Consider the following 20,979-nt stretch of genomic DNA (forward strand, 5'->3'; position numbering starts at 1 on the left):
TTGCCCGCTCTCACAAGGGCATCTTTATTTTCCAACGGAAATATGTACTAGATCTACTAGAAGATATAGGCAAACTGGGAGTGAGACCAATTAACTCACCAATTGAACCTAACCATTATCTGGGTGATAGTCAGGGAGAGTTCTTGAAAGATGTGAAGAAGTTTTAGAGACTTGTAGGGAGACTCTTGTATTTGTCTATGACCATGCTTGATATTGCTTATGCAGTGGGTGTCCTTAGTCGATTCATGCACAATCCTAGGACAACTGACCTTGAAGCTGTAGAGAGGATCCTCAAATACCTCAAGAAGTTTCTTGGAGCTGGCTTGTTGTTCCAGTAACATGGACATTTAAAGGTGGAGGTATATACTGATGTTGATTGGGCAAGGGCAGTTGATGACTGAAAGTCTACCAGTGGATATTGTGCCTTTGTAGGGGTAAACCTAGTCACATAGAGAAGTATAAAACAAAGTGTGGTGGCTAGGTCTAGTGCTGAAGCAGAATACAGAACTATGTCTCATGGAGTTGCTAAAATCATGTGGATAAGAAATCTGTTAGGAGAACTGGGTTTTATAGTTAGCAACCCTATGTCACTCTATTGCGACAATAAGGCTGCTATCAACATTGCAGCTAATCTAGTCCTCCATGATAGGACGAAACACATTGAAGTGGACAAACATTTTAGTAGAGAGAAACTTGTAAGTGGATAAGTGTGCACCCCATATGTTAGCTCAGAAGAATAACTTGTAGACATCTTCACCAAAGGTCTTCATTATGTGCGGCATAATGATTTGTGTGACAAGTTGGGCATGATTGACATCTATGCTCCAACTTGAGGGGGAGTGTTGAAATAATTGATTTTATGTTTGTTAGAGTCTGTTTGGCTGATTAAAGCCTTTTTTATTTTAATCTATTATTGTACCATCACTTGGTAGGGGCACAAGGGTCATTTCCCTTCTTATTTTTTCGCCCTATATATTATAATGAAGCTGGTGCTGCCAGCACTGTTCCATTGCCTCAATCCTTCTTTCTTCTTCTCTTCTCTTCTCTCCTTTTCTCTTCTCTTCTCTTTTTCTGTAATCTTTAATCAGATTTACTGTCAAGACTGCCTCTTAATAATTGTAACAGATGTGATCAGATGCATGAGAAAAGCTACAATGAATCAGAAAGTGTGGGACAGGTCCCCCTCCCTGGCCACAAAATCAGCTGTTATAATCCAACATTATTCCTCTAGTCAGGAGATGATCAATGATCACTGTTCTATCCAATACGGAAGCCCAAATAAATTTCCTGGACCTAGAGATTAGTGGTCCTGCTCTTCCCCAGTTTGTGGTGCCTACTTTCTTGCTGTCATGGTTTATTTCTAGCCATTATGAATACTTACACATTTTTATGTTGGCATAGGTGCTTCATCTATTTAGAACAGTCAGTAATCCTCTTGGGAAGGAAGGATCAATTGAGACCATTGGAGGGTGGGGGAATACCTCTCATCTTCTTTCTTCTCTTATCCTTCTCATTTCTCTTCTATGCTTTCATCTCTTTACCTTTTCTAGTGGGTTTTAAGAACTTTTGTAAAACGATGGTAGATGCCCTTTTTTTTTATAGCTAGACGAATTTATTAAAAAGAACAGAGAGAAGAGGACACACTGTAAACCAGTACCTACCTACAAGAGAATCAGGCAACAGGCTCTAGGCCTTTACAGAATTACACCACAGATAATACAACCACCCCTAACTAAGGATTAAAAGTAAGATTCTCCCAATCATTACATTAGTGGAGAAAGGAAGGCTCATCAAAATCCTTCAATATGGCTGCACAAGAAAAAAGGATTGTTCTTTCAATTATGCCAATATGCCTTTGAGTCTCTTACTACTTTCTCCCTTAAAGATCTTGTAGATTTCTCTCCTTCAAAATGTGCCAATGAACTGCAAAAGTTGCAAGATTTCACAGGGTTGATTCAAGTCTGAAGGTTACCAGGAATGACCTTTTGCCGCCAAAACAACTTGATGAATTGGTATAGAATTAAGGATGAATATCTGCAATCGGTTAGAAGATGCTAGGTAGATTTAAAGAACAGGAACAAAGCATGCAAGCATTTCTCAAATCCTTGTCTCTATCAATAAGATTATTGATTGCCAGAATTTTGTCACCCACATGGACAAAAGGACATTAGATGGAATGTTAGGTGGTCGCAATGCCCTTATTGGTTTATAAAGAAATTAATAACAGAGGCAAAGTGTGTAAAATAAAAAAGAGGTAGGTAGCTAATCTTGCTCCATCATGCTGTAGGCTGGCATTCTCTTATATATCACATATATAAAATACAGTACTAGGTTTGCATTAGATTGAATTCCCTAGGTCTCAACCCCTAACCCAACCTGTTTTTAGACGGGGTTGATGTTTACAACCTATCCATGAACTGACGTCATGGATAACCCGACCAAATCCTGTTCTTTTTTCAGGGTTGGACTGACCAGGTTTAGGTTGTGCCTGACCCCAAGTTTTTGCGGACCTACCAGAGCAGAGCAGTGCTACAGGGGACTATGCAGAAGTTCATTGTTCTAGCAAATTGGGACCAGGGCTTATAATCTATGCCTAAATGAAGTACATATATCCCATCAGGATAACTTTGACTACAGGAATGCAATTGCCTTCATAAACAATGATTTTCTTATGTCAATGGATTTTTTTTTAATAAACTTTTGTCAGTGGATTCAATCATTCAAGTTTTCTGTTTGTGCTTTCTAGGTATTTACCTTTCCACACAGAATAGTGTTTATTGCAGATATTCTTGAACTATTATTTTTCATTGTTGATTAATTATGAGAAAATATGCTTATATATGCTTAAGGAATTGTACTTGTATTCTCAGGGTGATTTGGGGTATCTGTACCTTGATCTGTACTCCAGGGAGGGCAAATATCCAGGTTGTGCTCATTTTGCCATTAAAGGTGGACGTCGTATTTCTGAGACAGATTACCAACTTCCTGTATGTTCAAAGCCCTTTTGAACCCTTACCTAGGTTCTGTTTCTTCCAACTGCTGTTATTTGCTTGTTCTATTTTATTGTTATTAATCCACATCCTCCACTTTACTGGATCTGACCATTAGATACTCTATGCAAACTGATAATCACATTCTTCCTGTATCGCATCATTTGTATCTCCACAGAAGAGCTAAGACATTCTACTATGGTGTCTGTCAGTAGTATTGTCAAGCAATACCGGAGCATATGAAGGGTGGTATTAGTTTTGGCATATCATGAAAATTCACAAACACCTGAACTACCTGATGCTCATTAGGAGTGTAAACTTTATTGGTGTCCAGTGTTCTTCCCCTAGAGCCAAATATTCTCTCAAGTAGGATCATTTAGCGTGGATAATTTTATAATTTTGGACCACTCTTTGCTTTTGAGCACTGCCTGATAAGCTGAATTGATTACCATCTAGCTGTCTGAAGTGGGCAAGATTGGTAGAGTGACTGCAGTCATCCCTCTCAGTTTCTCTTGCAAGACCTGATTGAAGCATGTTTTGGGAATCTGGTAGTCCCATTGGTGGCGGAACTTCAAAAACGAAGTCCTTGCATTCCTTAAGGGTTCCTTGATTGCTAAACAAGCAAATGTTACTTTCTAGTAGTGGAATGGGATTTAGCAAACACCAGTAGTTGGAGTCAAAGCATGGGAAGAGGCCCTTGGCATCTCACTCATTTTAATAATCAAGTTAGAGATGCCTTGGCTTCCATTTCAGCTGAAATATGATTATGATGTACTCCAAGAAATTTCCAACTTCATGGCAGATGGTTTACTTGATTTGTGGGTCTAAACTCTAATGGGCATTTTTTTGCATGGTAACAGCTCTTTACCTACCTAAACATTAGTATTGGGGTGGGATTTTGTTATGCATTTCTGTACATTGATGTACATCCTCTCATGTATGCATTTTGCTAGATATTTATTACAAAATTATTCTTTTTCTCTAAAAAAGGGATTTATAGTTAGATTAGATTCCATACCATTAGAATGCCAACTTTTCTTTGCTAGGCACATTAAAATTTGTACCTGGATTATTCTCTGCTTACTTATTGAAAAGCATGGGTTTAACTAAACTTAATATAATATGTAGTACATCTTTGCCGTCAGGTTCACTTTTATATGGTACATTGTAGGTTGTAGCACTTGTGTGCAATTTTTCGGCTTCAGCTGGTTCTTCAACTCCGAGGCTTAACCACTGGGAAGTAGAAACTCTGTTCCATGAGTTTGGACATGCTCTTCATTCTCTTCTTTCAAGAACGGTATATTTTCCTACTTGACCACTGCTTAAAGGTCAAGTTACAAATTTTGTATAATCTTTCTGTTTCTGATAATCCCATTAGTGATTTTTGTAGGATTACCAACATTTTTCAGGTACCAGAGTGGTCCTTGATTTAGCTGAAACACCTGCAAATCTTTTTGAGTGAGTAGAATACATTTCTAGTTATTATATGTCAATTGAGAAGCTATTAGCTGCTAGCCTGCTATTTAGTTTGTTCTCCAAAATTTAAGCTTGTCCTAGATACTATTTATAGAGAACCATTGCTTTGAAAGCTGAACTGGACATAATACTGCAGGGCTTGTAGTTCCTAGTTCAGTAGTTTGGCTGCCTGGTTCAGTGTTTTAAAAGCACAAGGAACAAAATGAGGCACACCTTTTTGAAGCAAGGCGCAAACTTACTAAATAATTCAAAAAATGCAAAAAAAAAAAACATTAACATAGTATTAATTAAAAAGTGAAAATTTTTTAGGAGGGAAGGGTATGTAGACTAGAGCACTCAGAGGGAGGGATTGCTTAGTGAGAAGGAAGAGGAATTTAAAAAGGAAGGTAGTAAAGGGATTGAATTGACTCCAAAAATTGAAAAGGAAAAGTGGAAAGGTGGAATAAGTAAAGAAAAGGGTGAAGTGAAAGTATATCATAGGAAGTTGGAGGAAAAATGGAAAAAGAAAATGCAAAAAAGTGACCAAAGTGAAGAGATTAATCTTTGACATTTAGGGCGACTTAGAGTTTAGTGGAAGGGGAGAGAGGAGGAAGATCTCTAGGTAAAATGTTGGGTTTAAGACGGGCTCTTGATTGAAGAGTATCTATGAAATTACAAGTTGGAACGTGAGAGGGTTGGGGAGTGCAAGAAAGAGGAGAGCAATTAAGGATTTATTGAAGAGGGAAAAAGCTGATATTGTAGTGCTGCAAGAAACAAAATTGCCTAAAGTGGATGGAAGATGGATTAGAAGCTTTTGGAGATCAAGGGGAGTAAGCTGGTCCTTGGCTTCGTCAAGGGGAGCTTCAAGGGGAGTTGTCGCAATATGGAAGGATGAGGTAGTGGAACCGGTGGAGGAGTTGTCGCAATATGTCCCTAACAATTATAGATAAAGGAATGAATTGTGGAAGGAGTTGTCTGTGGTTCAAGGTTTATGGAATGGTCCTTGGTGCCTGGGAGGGTATTTTAAATGTCATAAGATTCTCTAAGGAAACTAGTAATCCTTCATGGTCAATTACATCAAGCATGAGGAAATTTGGCTTTGTAGAAAATTGTGAACTAAAGGAAATCCCACTCTTGCAAGTTAGGTTGACATGGTCTAATTTCCAAGAAAACCCCTTATGTTCAAAATTGGATAGGTTTCTCTTCAACCTAGCTTAGGAATGTCACTGGGGAATCTTTCTAGAGCTCTGCCTAGGGTCATTTCTAACCATTGCCCCATTAAGATAGGTCTCCAATCATTTGTTAATGGACGCAGACCTTTTAGATTAGAAAACATGTGGCTAACACATCCAGATTTTGGGGATAAAAGAATGGTGGGATGAAGAGTTAGGGGGGTAAAGTGGAAGGGGGTAAGATTTCATAAGAAGTTGCAAAGGCTAAGATCCAAATTGAAGAAGTGGAATAGGGACCAATTTGATAGAGCTGAGGAATAAAAATTGAATTTAATCTCTTGTATTGAGGAATTGGATGAGAAGGAATCTCAAAGAATCATGAATGAACACAATAGGGAAAAGAGAAGACAATTGAAAAAGGATTTGAAGGTTGTCTTACTTAGAGAGATTTGTAAGAGACAGAAGTCAAGGCACCAGTGGATTAAGGAAGGTGATGGAAATACTAGATTTTTCCATGATCTAGCAAATGGAAGAAGGCAGAAAATTTTTGTGGCAAAGTTAGAGGTAGAAGGGGAGGTGATTACAAATCAGGATGAAATAGGCGACTAGGAGTAGAAAGCCTTATGTGCTGATTTGGCCAAGCTTCTTGTGAAAGGAAGAGGAGAAAGTTGGGGATTTCAGCAATAGACAGAGGAAAGGGAAGAAAATGAGAAGAAGGTCAACTAGGAAAGTGATACATAACCCTAGCCGCCAGCCCCTCATTCTATTTATAATTAACTTAAATATGGGATATTACAAAGATGCCCCTAGTAGGGTGGCAACTCAACTAAGTACTTACAATTCTTTTAAAAATAAAGGACTAATGGGCCCAAGGCCCAACAACTTCTTAATTTAAAAGAAAACAAACTAAACATAAATCAGCCCACTCAACACTCCCCCTCAAGTTGGGAATAGATGTCACACATTCCCAACTTGCGTAGATCATGTTCCAGCTTATTCTTCACAACACCTTTTGTGATAACATCAGCAAGCTGCAGATCAGAAGAAATGTATGGAAGACAAACTTCTCCAGAAGTTACCTTTTCTCTGATAAAATGTCTATCTACTTCAATGTGCTTAGTTCGGTCATGCTGGACTGGATTATGGGCAATATTGATTGTTGCCTGGTAGTATAGCATCATAGGTTCTTCTGCCTATACATCGATTTCTTCTAACAGAGAACGGATCTAGAGAAGTTTTGAAACTCCATGTGCCATGGCCCTATATTCCGCTTCTGCACTTGATCTTGCCACAACTGTTTGTTTTTAACTCTTCCATGAGACTAAGTTACCCCCAACTAGGGTGCACATTCCTGAAGTTGATCTTCTGTCATCAAGGCATCCTACCCAATCCGCATTTGTATAGGTCTCTAGCTTCAGTTGTCCATGATCAGTAAACAATATGCCTCTGCCTGGATGTCCCTTCAAATATGCAAGGATCCTGTAAACTGCCTTCCAGTGTTGATCTCGTGGAGCATGCTTGTATTGACTCACTACACTTACTGCATAGGAGATGTCCGGTCTTGTCATACACAAGTATAGTAGCCGACCCACAAGTCTTTGTTATCTCCCAAGCTCCTTCACTGGTTCACCTTCTGATGCACTGATTCTATGGTTCTGATCAATGGGGGTGCTAGCTGCCTTTGTTCCAAGCTTCCCTGTCTCTTGAAGAAGGTCCAAGACATACTTCCTTTGAGAGATAAAAATTCCATGTTTCAATCTTGCAACTTCAATGCCTAAGAAGTATCTTAGTTCTCCAAGATCCTTAATCTCAAATTCCTTATGCAGGTTCCTCTTCAGAGTATCAATCTCACTTAGATCATTCTTAGTGACAACAATGTCATCCACATAAACAATTAGGATTGACACCAAAGATCCCCTACGCTTCACAAACAAGATGTGATCAGATTGAGTTTGAGTGTAGCCAAAAACAATCAGGGCCTTTCTGAATCTGTCAAACCATGCTCTGGGAGATTGTTTCAAGCCATATAGTGACTTCTTCAGCTTGCATACATTTCCCTTTTCAGCATTATCATAAAATCTAGCTGGAAGATCCATATACACCTCTTCTTGCAGATCCCCATTTAAGAAAGCATTCTTTAACATCTAGTTGAAACAATGCCAAAGAGTATGAGGCAACAAGAGAAAGGAGTATCCAAACAAAGGTCATCTTTGCAACTAGCGCAAATGTCTCTAGATAATCAATGCCATAGGTTTGTGTGCACCCTTTTGCAACAAGTCTTTCCTTGTACCTCTCTATACTTCCATCTGCCTTATACTTTACTGTGTAAACCCATCTGCATCCAATTGTCTCCTTGCCTTTTGGTAGGTCCACAATCTCCCATTTCTGATTCTTAATCAAAGCCTCCATCTCTTCCTGCATAGCTATCTTCCACTCAGGTTTGGAGAGAGCCTCACTAGCACCCTTGGGTATAGACACTGAATCAAGAGAAGAGAGAAAAGCACGGTAGGAAGGAGAAAGTCCACTGTAGGATAAGTACTATGAGATACAATGAGCAGTGCACTTTCTCTTCCCTTTCCTAAGAGTAATAGGGAGATCAAGGTTATCTGTAAAAGTGTCAGTAGGATCAATGGGAACTGAAATAGTGGGATCAAGAGGAATACCTGAGCTTGTATCAGTCGAATCTGGAGTCTCCAAGGGATCGACAGGAAGTGGTGTGAGTTCTGTTATAGTGGAATCAACCGCCTTATGGAGTCTCTGTCGTGAGTAATGCTATGAAATAGAACGCATAGGAGGTGGCAAGGTGGGTGACATCGGGTGGTGATCAAGCATGGGAGTAGACACAGGAACTGGAACTGGAAGAGGGATAGATTGCTGACTTACTTCCTCAAAACACTCCCCTTGAGAAGGATCCTTTGAGAAGAAGTACGTAGATTCAAAAAAGGTAACATCCATAGTAACATACCGGTTCCCAGAGACTAGATCATAGCAGCGGTACCCTTTCTAATTCTCTGCATATCCAAGGAAAACACATTTCTTTGCCTTGGAATCAAGCTTCGAACGGTAAGGGCCAAGAATATGTGCAAAGCAGACACATCCAAACACCCTTAGAGGATTATGAAACATCTCCCCCTGAGGAAAAAGAAGGTTGAATGGGGTCCTGAATCCGAGTACACAAGAGGGCACTCTGTTAATCATATATACTGCCGTGAGAACTGCATCACCCCAAAAATGAATCGGAACTGTGGTTGTGATCATCATGCTTCTTGCTGTCTCAACGATGTGTCTGTTCTTCCTCTCTGCAACACCATTCTGTTGTGGACTATAGGAGCAACTGCTCTGATGGACAACACCATACTCCAACAGATATGAGGCAAGATGTCTCTCAAAATATTCCCTAGCATTGTCAGATCTGAACATTTTTATTCTTGTCCCAAACTGTGTTAGTACCATCTGGTGGAATTGTTTCACCAAGGATGGTACTTCATCGCATGATTTCATCGGGTAAATCCAGGAATATCGAGAGAAATCATCCACAAACAGGAGAAAATAGCGATAGTCGCCCATTGAGGGAACATGATAAGAGCACCACACATCCGAATGAATAACATCAAAGGGAGAAGAACATCTTTTATTACTAGGTTTAAAAGAGTGTCTATAATGCTTTCCAAGTTCACAACCCTCACACTTCAAACTTGACAAACTCACAGACTCAAACAGTTTTGGAAACAAACAACTCAAAGAAGAAAAGGATAAATGACCCAGACGGTTGTGCCAAAGCATAATCTGACCCACAGATTTTGACTCACTATCTCTGCAAACATGATGGCTTTGGTGAAGAGGGAAAGCATCCAGGAGGTAGATTCCATTCACTTCACGACCACTCCCAATCGTCATCTTTGAATCCAAATCCTGCAAAATATAGCGTCCAGGAGAAAAAATTACTGACCAATTCAGATTCTTAGTCAAACTATTAACAGATAACAAATTAGTGTTCAATCTTGGAACATGGAGGACAGAGGGTAAGCAAATAGAATCATTGATCTTGGCAGATCCCTTCCCAGCAATAGGAACATGGGATCCATCAGCTGTGGAGACCCTATCTCTGCCAGAACAGAGCTGATAAGAAGAGAAAATAATGGAGCATTGGGTCATATGCTCTGAGACTCCAGAGTCTATAATCCAAGGAGATCTCTCCTTACCTGAAGCAGAAACATAGTTTGCAGTGACATGTGAACTACCTGTGTGGGCAAAGGAGGTAGAGTGGGCTCCACCTGTGCTACCTGTACCTTGTTGTCCGCTTACGGCTGAACTGGAACTAGTTGTATCCCTCTGATTCAGAAGCAACCCAAACTCTCAAGCTTGGCCCTTACTGCAACAGTTGCAACAGACTCCAAAGCAGTTGTAGTAGGGGGGGCAGAGTATCACCGGTAACTGCCATGTGCGCATTTCCTTTCTTATTCTTCAATCTGGTCGGCACAAGATATGGGTGAAGCTTCCAACAAGTGTCTCTTGTATGCTTAGGCTTCTTACAGTAGTCACAGACCAAGTCCCTTTTGTCTTCCTTTTTGTTTTCATTGCCATTCTGTTTTCATTGCGCATTTCCTTTCTTATTCTTCAATCTGGTCGGCACAAGATATGGGTGAAGCTTCCAACAAGTGTCTCTTGTATGCTTAGGCTTCTTACAGTAGTCACAGACCAAGTCCCTTTTGTCTTCCTTTTTGTTTTCATTGCCATTCTGTTTAGATTTCACAGCACTTACCATAGCAAGCTGATCAGAACTGAGATTTTTCATCATTACATCCCTCCTGCACTCCTCTCCTGACACAAAGGCATATGCTTGGGAGAGAGTGACACTGTCCCTAGAAAGAAGATGTTGTCGTGCAATGTCATACTCAGGGTTAAGGGCAGCAAGGAATTCGAACACCCTATACTTCTCTAAATGTCTTTGATAGGTAGTTGCATCCTTGGTGGTTTCCCAAGCAAAGGTCTCTAGATGGTCGATCTTCTGCCACAGGGTCTTAAGGACTGAAAAATAGGCTGCAACAGATCTATCTCCCTGCCTTGTGGCAATAATTTGATTTCTCAGTTGATAAGCCCTAGCAACATTCTCCCTTTGTGAATAGGTTTCTGCAACCCCATCCCATATCTCCTTAGCAGTGTTTGCCCATAAAAAATTTTTACTTATATGTGGCGACATAGAATTACACAACCATGTCATTACCATATAATTTTCCTACACCCATCGGGAGTTGCCAGTTTCGGGTTTCACCTCTTCACCAGTAATATACCCCAATTTTCCACGAGCCCCGATGGCCATCTTTGTAGATTGGGGCCATTCCAAGTAGTTTGTACCATCCAACCTAACTGTAGTAATGGTCCCAGCTCCGAAGGGGTCTCCAGCACCTCCTCTCACTGGTCTCATTTCATTCCCGGGCTTATATTCAACTCTGTCCCTCCATGTGTCTCAAAAGAGGTATAGAAAACAACCAAAAAATGCAACAAGAACAAACAGAATACCTTCTGGAACCAACAACACTCCTTTGGTGTCCTAGACTTTCTTCCCACGAAAGATTCCTTTTCGGTGGGATGGGAGAGGAGAGAGAAAAAGCAACCGCCCTCTCTAGAAGCCTCCAAACCACATGGTACTTGAATCACCCCTTACAAAAAACCCCGAGGAACCCTAAAAAATTAGGGCGCCACTACCTAGGTCAAAATTGAAGAGTCCAACAAAATCAGGGCTCTTTCCCTTTCTCCAGTTTTTCCTGATTCTGATGAGAAACCCTAGACCAGCTACAGGGCATACAAATCCATCAAGAAAATCCAAAAACTGGGCTTACCTGAGAGCTTCAATCAGCCTCTTAAATCTCCATGCAATCGGCCGATCTAGGGCTGCAAGAGTAAATCTGTTCAAGAACCTTCAACCTGCTCTGATACCATGTAGAAAGCCTTATGTGCTGATTCGGCCAAGCTTCTTGTGAAAGGAAGAGGAGAAAGTTGGGGGTTTCAGCAATAGACAGAGGAAAGGGAAGAAAAGGAGAAGAAGGTCGACTAGGATAGTGATACATAACCCTAGCCGCCAGCCCCTCATTCTATTTATAATTAACTTAAATATGGGATATTACAAAGATGCCCCTAGTAGGGCGGCAACTCAACTAAGTACTTACAATTCTTTTAAAAATAAAAGACTAATGGGCCCAAGGCCCAACAACTTCTTAATTTAAAAGAAAACAAACTAAACATAAATCGGCCCAACATAAATCAGCCCACTCAACACTAGGCACCCTTGGCTGGGCCCCACACCCAAACGCTTTGACTTTTAGCAACTAGGTGCCCACCTAGGCAACACAAATGACAAGACAAACGCCTTTTATAATATCATTTATATTGTTGTATCATATTAATGTATGTGTTAATACATTTTATTATGTGCTATATATATCAATTATACTTTGTTTTAATGTTTTACTATTGAAATTTAAAAGATAAAAAGGTTTTTAGGAAAGAAAAAGAAAAGAAAGAAAGAGGAAAAAAATAATTATAATTATAAAGAGGTTCTTTTTTTCTATTCTCTCTCTCTAATTAATAAAACAGAGACTCCATCCTTATTTTTTCTATTTTACTTTCCATCTTGAATATTTATCATATAAAGTTAATAACCTTTTTAGCTGCTAATTGATATGAAATTGCTTTATTAAATACTTATTATAGTAATATTATTTTTTAAAACAATGAAATTAATATATGTAAAAGACTTTTATCTTTTAAATGTGATGATTTGCCACATTTTTAGAGGAAATTTAATGTTCTTAATAAAGTTAATTGCTATTTTTTTTAACTTAATATGTAGGGATACTTGATATGGTGTAGTTCTATGGTCCCTGTTGTACCACAGCATTTATTTTCTTTCTTATCTTTCATCCCTCCAAGGGCCTCTTTGTAATTTTTATCTTTAGCCCTTCAAGGGCTTCTTTGTAAATACTTATAACTAATAAGATATATGGGATCTTGGGGGTGGGGGTCGATTATTTAGTTTGACACCCCTTAAACTCTTGGTGTTCTCTTAACCTAGAAGATTAACATGGTATCAGAGCGGGCCATATCCTTTAGCTGCTGATTTGTTTAAGTTCTGGGTGATTAGTGGACTGTTTAAGGAGTATTTTGGTCACTCTTAAATCCTGGTTGAAGTTTTTTAGGTGCTGTTTTGGATTAGACAAAGCTAATATCTTTTTTTTTTTTTAGGAAAAGATGCCAAGTAGGTCAGATTTTCTTCTTTTTTTTTAAACTGGCTGGTTTAATCAGCCTAGAACTTTGTAGTTGGTGTTGCCCAGGCCTTCTTTATCTGTTAATCATCCTGCCTTGAAGTTTGGATCAGTTTTGATAGGGCTTCGATCCCATCTTGTTGTTGACAGTCCTGAACCTACCATTTTAGGACTGAGATTGGTATTGCCTTTTTTTGTGATTTCTGCAGAAAAACCTCAGTTTTTTGGTGGAGTACTATTTCAGTATTGTTGTTGATTTTCTATTGATCTTAGTTGGGTGATTAATCACCAATTTTTTGGACTGCTACCCTCTCTTGAAGTCTGTAAACCTATTTTGGACTGTGGGTGTGTTTTGAAATGTCTGAGAAGGCTGATGTCATTCCCATAAAGTTCGGTGGAAGTTCCATTTTGACTTTTTTGTTGAAGGGAAAGGCCTAGAGGGATATTTGGATGGGAAGATTACTAAGCCAAATGAAACTGATATCAAAGGATATGCACGATGGAAGTTGGATAATGGGAAATTAGTTTCTTGGATACTCAGCTTAATTGTTTCTCATATTATTGTACCCATGAGAAGGATGTGTACAGCTTATGAGATATATTATATATACATATTTGAAGAAAGTCCAATCCAACTATCCAACATGTCTAGACGGTTTCAAATTGAATATGAAATCTTTAGATTCAGGAATATTATGCCGGTTTTATTGATTTGTGGGAAGAGTATGAACTTATCAATTCAAAATCTTCAGATCCTGTAGAATGTGTCAAGTATCTCCAACGACTCTTTGAGAAAAGAGAAGTGAATTAGTTCCTTGTGAAACTTGGGCCTAAATATGAGATAACCAGGTCCAAGATATTGAGTAGAGGGACTATTCGAGATCTGGATTCAGTGATGGGGGAATTGTTGAGGGAGGAGACTAGACTTTTAACAGTTGCAAGTTTTGATGGAAAATTAATTGACTCTAGGGTTGATACAACTTTTGTTGTTCATGGAAACAAGAAATTTGGTGCTAAGGACTTTTCCAAAATACAATGTCATGAGTCAAGGCGTTTGGACACCTATTGTAAGCAACATGGTCACATCATCCCAAACTGTCCAGTTAGACCATCGGAAGGTGCTCAGAAGAAGAACCAACCACGTGCATATCAAGTGACTGAGCGCCAAACCATTGATGCTTCCTATTCCAAGGGTGATTCTTCTAAGGGTGAATCTTCTGCATCTCCTACATCTATGGATGAGACTCGACAACTAGTATCATCTGTTATTTCCTCTGCTTTTTCTGCCATTGACCTATTTGGTGAGTTTTTTGGTTACTGTTCTTCTCAGTCTCATATTTGGACCATTGATTCTAGAGTAACTAATCATATGATAGGAACTTATGCTAAACCCCTAGATAGCATTCATAAATCCCATCATAGACATCATTACTGCCAATGGTGAAAAACTGAATATCATTGGTAGCAATGACATTTCCCTTAAAGTTATCTACTGCCTTCTTTCCTCTTACCAAAACCTTTCTTGTTTCTAGTCTTATATTTGGACCATTGACCTATTTGGTGAGTTTTTTGGTTACTGTTCTTCTCAGTCTCATATTTGGACCATTGATTCTAGAGTAACTAATCATATGATAGGAGCTTATGCTAAACCCCTAGATAGCATTCATAAATCCCATCATAGACATATCATTACTGCCAATGGTGAAAAACTGAATATCATTGGTAGCAATGACATTTCCCTTAAAGTTATCTACTGCCTTCTTTCCTCTTACCAAAACCTTTCTTGTACCTAGTCTTATTGCTAATCTGATTTCTGTTGGTCAACTTGTTGATGAAGGATATATACTTACCTTTTCTCATGATGGTTGTTTAATTCAGGACCAGTACATTGGGAAAGTGAAAGGGAAGGAGTGTAGGCTGGGCCTTTTATTTGCATTGAAGTTCTAGAATCCTAAAGCACTAGCATCTTCAGCATATCTTAGTTCATTTTCTTCTGAATCTATTGTTGGACAAAGAAATAATGTTTGGGATTTATGGCATAAACGTTTGGGGCATCCTCATTTTGAAAAGTTGAAAGTTTTGTTTGACTCAGGCTCTATTAAAAATAAAATTCCTTTAAGTACTTTTGCTACCTCATGTGTTTCTTGTTGCTCAAGTACATAGTTGTCAAGGCGATGCCTAGGCAATAAGGTGCCCTTTGAAGCTTGCCTTGCCTAATTGCCAAGCAGTTTTCTACTTCCCACTATAAAATACTTTTTATTCATTCTTTTTTGAGATTATAATTATAAAACAGACATTATTAAATTAAAATAATCATTTTGTGTGTTTATATACTAATTTCTTTTTATTATTTTCTTTATTTATTAGGGTTTAATCATCACAAACATTGCTAAATTCTGTATTGAACCCTCAAAGACTTAAAAACCTGAACCAATAAGTAAGGAAAAACTTAAAATTTTATCTAATCAACACATTTTTCTCCACCATATATTCTTCTTCTACCTCTTCCTTCTTCTACTACTACTACTACCAATACTTATTATTTTCTTCTTTTCCTATAACAAAAACAAGGGTTCAGCCCCTATATTTTTTGAATTTTATTTTCCTTCTACCTTTTCTTCTCATGAATATGTTGATTTTCTATACTTTAATATGAAATTTATACTTTTCTTATGAAAATCATAAATAATTATTAAAGAAATATGGTTATGGTACCTAGGGAACTAACCTAGGATCTATGTTTTGAACATAAAAAAAAAAAAAATCCGTTGCCTAGGTGACTTGGCAACAAGGTGCCCCAGTCGCCTAGCCTCGCCTTGGCACCTTGAAAACTATGCTCAAGTAAAAGCCACACTCTACCCTTTTCTCACACATTTGAGCATGCCATTGAGCTGCCTTTATACCAATTGCTGGTTAAGCCCCTTGTAGTTTGTAGTTAAGTAACTTATTCCACCCTTCCACTAACATGATGCCAGTTTTAGTGACTAAAAGTGCTTATGTGACATTGAAAACTTTTCAAAAGTCGATTTTACCCTTTACTGGAATCTTCCTTTATATCATATGGAGGAAAATGCAAGGGACAAACTTTTCCTGCCATAGCATCATGGTGGGAATGGAAAGTTTGAAACAGGTTCAGAAAAATAAAATAGAACAAAATTTGAGATGGTAAAACTGTATTTTGATTTCCTTTAATTAAGTAGATTTAATGTTGATTCTTCTTATTTCCTTTATTTTGGTTATATTCCCCTCTTCATTTGGCTTTAAGTAGAGGTCTATTTAATAATGTTAAAACAAAAGGAAAAAGATTATAGAAAAGAAGAAAACACAAACATCTGGGTGAAATTTTTTCTTCCTTGGGGGGAGGAGACCAAGCATATGAATTTGCTCTTTTGCACCATGCTGAAAATGCATGAAAAGATAAGGAAAGTTTCTTTTGACCCTCTTAAACTCTCATCTTATATATTCATGTTACAAATAACTCTTGAGAAAATCTATCAAACAAGTCAATAATGTTTGAGCTTGTTTAAGTAAGCCAAAAGAGTGCCTGAGCTTGTTTCAGGAGTTGAAAACCTATTTTGTGAGCATTTCTGATGCTTTTTCCAGGTATTATGCATGGGATTACCGAGTATTGAGGACATTTGCTAGACATTACTCAACAGGTGAAGTAATACCTGAGAAATTGGTGGAGTCAATGAAAGGTGCCAAAAAGATGTTTGCAGCAACAGAACTGCAGCGGCAGGTTTATGATGGCCTTAATCTTGGTTTATGTTTGTTTATCAGATGATGGCTTTTAATTATGTTCATACATGTATAAAAGTGCAGCCTAGTGCATGAGGCTCTCGCCAATGCGGGGTCTGGGGAGGGATAGATGTACGCAGCCTTACCTCTGCACATACAGAGAGGCTGTTTCCAAGATTTGAACCCTGGTCACCCAGGTTGCGATGGAGCAACCCAACCATTGCACTAATGCCCACCCTCATGCATACATGTATGTAGGTAAAATATGGTTTAAGCATGATGAACAGAAACCTTGTGGCATGCATGATTATCACCAGACTTTTAAACCACTAGGCTGCTTGCAGAGCAAGTTTTCAACCAGGATAAGCAAATAATTCACCATTTTGAGAATCCAAACCAGTGTTGTCAGAGCCAGGTTTAATTGGACAGTGAAACTGGTGAAACTGGTGAAACTGTGACTCTATGAACTTTCTGGGTCCTGGTTTTGGATGATTTTTGAAGGCTGGGCAATTAAATTGCTGGTTAAACTGGTAAACTGTCACCCAGTGAGCTTTTTGTTCTTCCTATGATCTAGGTCTGACAACACTGGTTTAAACTGTTTTAGTTTGATCTTTTTGCTTCTTGTATGTCAATGGACCAAATTTGGACTGGCACAACAATTATTCTTGAGCACCCAAAAGAAAGCTTATAACTAGAAGATCTGGATCAAAAGAAAATGTCATTTGTGGGATGTGGTCCATCAAATGGTTATTGTAACCAACTTATCAAAAAAAAATGGTTATTGTAACCAGTGTAAATCTAGATTAATTAGTGTATACTGTTGGTGTGGAAATTTTAAGAAATCCTCATGCAACATAGTTCACTCAAACAAATGATTGAGTTCATATTATGTTGAGTAAGACCCATTCATTTTGACTCGGAGAAATAAATGTATAGAACAGATAAAATAAATAGAGAATTCTTTAAATGAGAATTCCATTTATATTTCTTTCCAGATCCCAACTTTACAAAATAAAAGCAAGAAACTTTATTACATCACATTCCTTTTTGTACAATGGAATCATTGGTACAAATATTTCCTGGACTATGAATTTACTTCTCACACTTAGCTGTGGTCATCCAGATAAAATAAACTGGTTATAGACAACATCATTCTTCTGAACATTGCACCTGGAAGGGAATCATAATCAGTCAGGTTAGACAATTGGATTTTAGATGATTTTCTATCACTCCACCTTCAATCTTCAGATCTACATTTCTAGGGAGCCAAAGTCAACCATAGCTATAGATGGCATGATCTCTAACTCACTTTAGTAAGAACTATAATCAACTAAGTAGAAAGCTCAATTGTAAACGGTTTATATCCCTCTATCTCCACAATTTCCCCTTTAACAAATATAATTCATGCGTGGTTACATAGCTTCTTCATACTGACTTCTCTCCATCATCCAAATATACTCAGCTTTACTCAACTAAGCCCTGTCCTAACTATATGGGGTCGGTTACATGTATCATGTTATGGGGACTGCATTTTACAGGTCATGAAACTCCATATTCAAGCTTTTGCTGCTGTATTTGTAACCATAAATCTCCCTACAAGAACTGCCCATCATACTGAATGTTGTTTCTCTGTCTTCCCAACAGGTTTTTTATGCCCTGATTGACCAAACACTTTTTGGGGAGCAGTCATTCTCACCAAGAGATACAATTTCAGTTGTTGGAGACCTCAAAAGACAACATACCAGTTGGAAGCATGTTGAGGGCACACATTGGCACACGCGATTCAATCATCTCTTAAATTATGGGGCAGGTGGAGATTACATTGTTTTCATTTCATTTCTAGGATGTTCCACTTTTAGATTAAACCTTCATCTGATGGTGTGTGTGTGGCCTTGTGGGCCCTAATCAGGGTATTCCTAAGCCCATCAGTTGAATTGATGTGCCTCTTTGAATTCTTACAGAGAAAATAATGAAAGGTTGAGAAATTGATCTGCATGTTGTACTTGAGCTTACCAAATGGAAGCTCGTGGCCTTGTGGGTCCTAATCAGGGTATTCCTAAGCCCATCAGTCCAATTGATGTGCCTCTTTGAATTGTTAAAGAGAAAATAGTGAAAGGTTGAGATTGATCTGCATGTTATACTTGAGCATCCACAGTGATCTATTTCCAGCTAAGGATATTTTATGTTATATGTGCCTTGTCAGATGCTTTCTGTAACCCTGAAAGTATGCTTCCCTTGCTGATACAAAGACTCAACATGTATTATTTGGAAGTCAAGTTTTGGGTGAGAAAAAGGACATTTTATGTGTCACTTTATAATTGTTTCTTGTCTAATGATGCTCTCCTAATTTGTATTTCACAACATAGGTGAGGAGTTTGGCCTCCTAACCTCCATTGTTGATGCGGGGGTTCTTCATTTATTGTGTGAAGAATCTTTAAGTTCTAAAATGCTATACAATCTGAGAATATGAAAGGGCAGCCCAGTGCAAGGCTCCCACCAATGTGGGGTCTGGGGAGGGACAGATTTATGCAGCCTTACCCCTGCACGTACAGAGAGATTGTTTCCAAGATTTGAACCCCGGTCACCCAGATTGCAATAAAGCAACCCAACCCAGGAAATATTTTAGATCAGTTATGACTCTTGACCCAGCTGGCTGGGTATGACGATCTTTCATCATTGTGTGCCTTCGGGGGAAAAGTCCAGAAAGAGTCATTGCTCTGATAGTTTATATTATTTGTGGCTTCAATTCTCTTGGATATTTTACATGTATCGATCTGTCAGGACTTGGACAGTTTTTGGAATGGTAGCTTCCACCTTTTTGCTGCTATCAAGTGTTAATGTTTTGATATTTATAATTTTATCACCATGGTTCATCTGAGGGCTTGGTTATCTTTGCTAGCTCTCTTCATTAGTTTCTGTTATTCTTTCTCAACCAGAGGGTTGGGTGTTGCATTATCCTGTGTGTACCACCTACCATGTTTAATGCCCATTGGTTTTCATTTGTGGTTAATACATGCTTAAATGCGATATTTATCCTTGTTTCGATGTCCTATCTGGATTGCTGACTATTTGATTGCTAATATTTAATTGAAATGGCTACTAATTTAATGGATGCAGGTTATTATAGTTACCTGTACGCCAAGTGCTTTGCTGCCTCAATATGGAAGGAAGTGTGCTCAGAGGATCCATTGTCGTTGGCCACTGGGTCTGCTTTAAGAACCAAATTCTTACAGCATGGGGGTGCAAAAGAACCATCTGATTTGTTAAAGGAGTTGGTTGGGGATGACATGCTACGAAATTATAATAATGGGATAATCCCCAACATTAGCAACCTGTGCGAGGAGATGGAACTCATGGAACATGCGAAGCAGAAGAGTATTTTGTAATACTGGAGAAACACATTTTTCCCCCTACATTAGTCTTTGCAGTGCATAGCCAGTGTGATGATAATCTAAAATTGTTGTCTTCTGGTTGACTTGTATGATCTTGTCGAAGTGCGGTGCATGGAGTTATGCTGAAGACGTTAGTGACTGGACAAATATTTATGAAGAACATGCTTATGTGACTGGACAAATAATTATTTACCCTCTGCATTAATTAAGCCAATTCTCTCCAGGCAGGGGGGATGGGAAGGGTCGTTGAGATGTATTCATGGTTTTAATGGTTGAAATTCGCTTTGTATCATTTTTGTTGCCCAACATCATGTATATGTATCATCTATTTAAGCAAATTGAATCTGGAAAGACTGAATAAATCAGTTCTCTAAAGCTGTTTTTATAGTTGATATTTGACAAGTTTGGCTAGCCCCCTCTTCTCCCAAAAGATCAAAGCATTGGGCCTTTGTACTTTGGAGGTGATGAGATATATTTGAATGTGTAAATGGTAAAACCACTAGGCTAGGATGAACTTTTGGGGAAGCAGCAGAAGATTACCTGCTCTTATAGCCTGTTCATAGTATCAAAAGCATCAAAATAAATGTACTCAAATAAGAAGCTTTCTGTCCTGCACCTGGTTCAAAAGAATTCAGATTTGCTCCTGAGTGCACCTCACAGCACATTGCAGCCGTGCATTGGGAATCTCTCATGGATGACAATATATAACTAGGGAGATACTCTCGACGTGCGGTTGCAAATGCTGTGAGTGTGTGAGGCACGCTCTGTGAGAAACAAATCTGGTTTCAGATGGAATATTTGGGTGGCTTACGCTCTTTTTTAATTTATTTTCTTTTTTACCACTGGTATTTCATCAAATAAACAATGTATGAGCCCACGAGGGATTCTAATGTTTATTTCATCAGATAAAGAACCTGTACCCTCTCCTTTGTTAAGGAGGTATTACGCATTTATGCATGTTTAGCTCACG

The 20,979-nt window shown here is 38.6% G+C and overlaps 1 protein-coding gene across 2 annotated transcripts in view; it reads left to right on the top strand.

The window, feature by feature from the left end:
* Nucleotides 1-20,384, top strand: part of LOC148861933 (Zincin-like metalloproteases family protein) — a 57,142-nt gene extending 36,758 nt beyond the window's left edge. For both annotated transcript variants that reach the window (XM_088986433.1, XM_088986434.1), the window contains 6 exons: nucleotides 2,871-2,987; nucleotides 4,162-4,287; nucleotides 4,381-4,448; nucleotides 16,483-16,618; nucleotides 18,262-18,427; nucleotides 19,735-20,384. In XM_088986433.1, the coding sequence (XP_088842559.1) occupies nucleotides 2,871-2,987; nucleotides 4,162-4,287; nucleotides 4,381-4,448; nucleotides 16,483-16,618; nucleotides 18,262-18,427; nucleotides 19,735-20,003 (882 nt within the window). In that variant the 3' untranslated portion in view covers nucleotides 20,004-20,384. The remainder of the gene's footprint in view (nucleotides 1-2,870; nucleotides 2,988-4,161; nucleotides 4,288-4,380; nucleotides 4,449-16,482; nucleotides 16,619-18,261; nucleotides 18,428-19,734) is intronic.
* Nucleotides 20,385-20,979: the final 595 nt, after the last annotated feature.

The sequence above is a fragment of the Nelumbo lutea genome, chromosome 4 (genome assembly GCF_056320005.1).
Source record: "Nelumbo lutea isolate HS-2025 chromosome 4, American lotus-T2T, whole genome shotgun sequence".
NCBI classification, from domain to species: Eukaryota; Viridiplantae; Streptophyta; class Magnoliopsida; order Proteales; family Nelumbonaceae; genus Nelumbo; species Nelumbo lutea.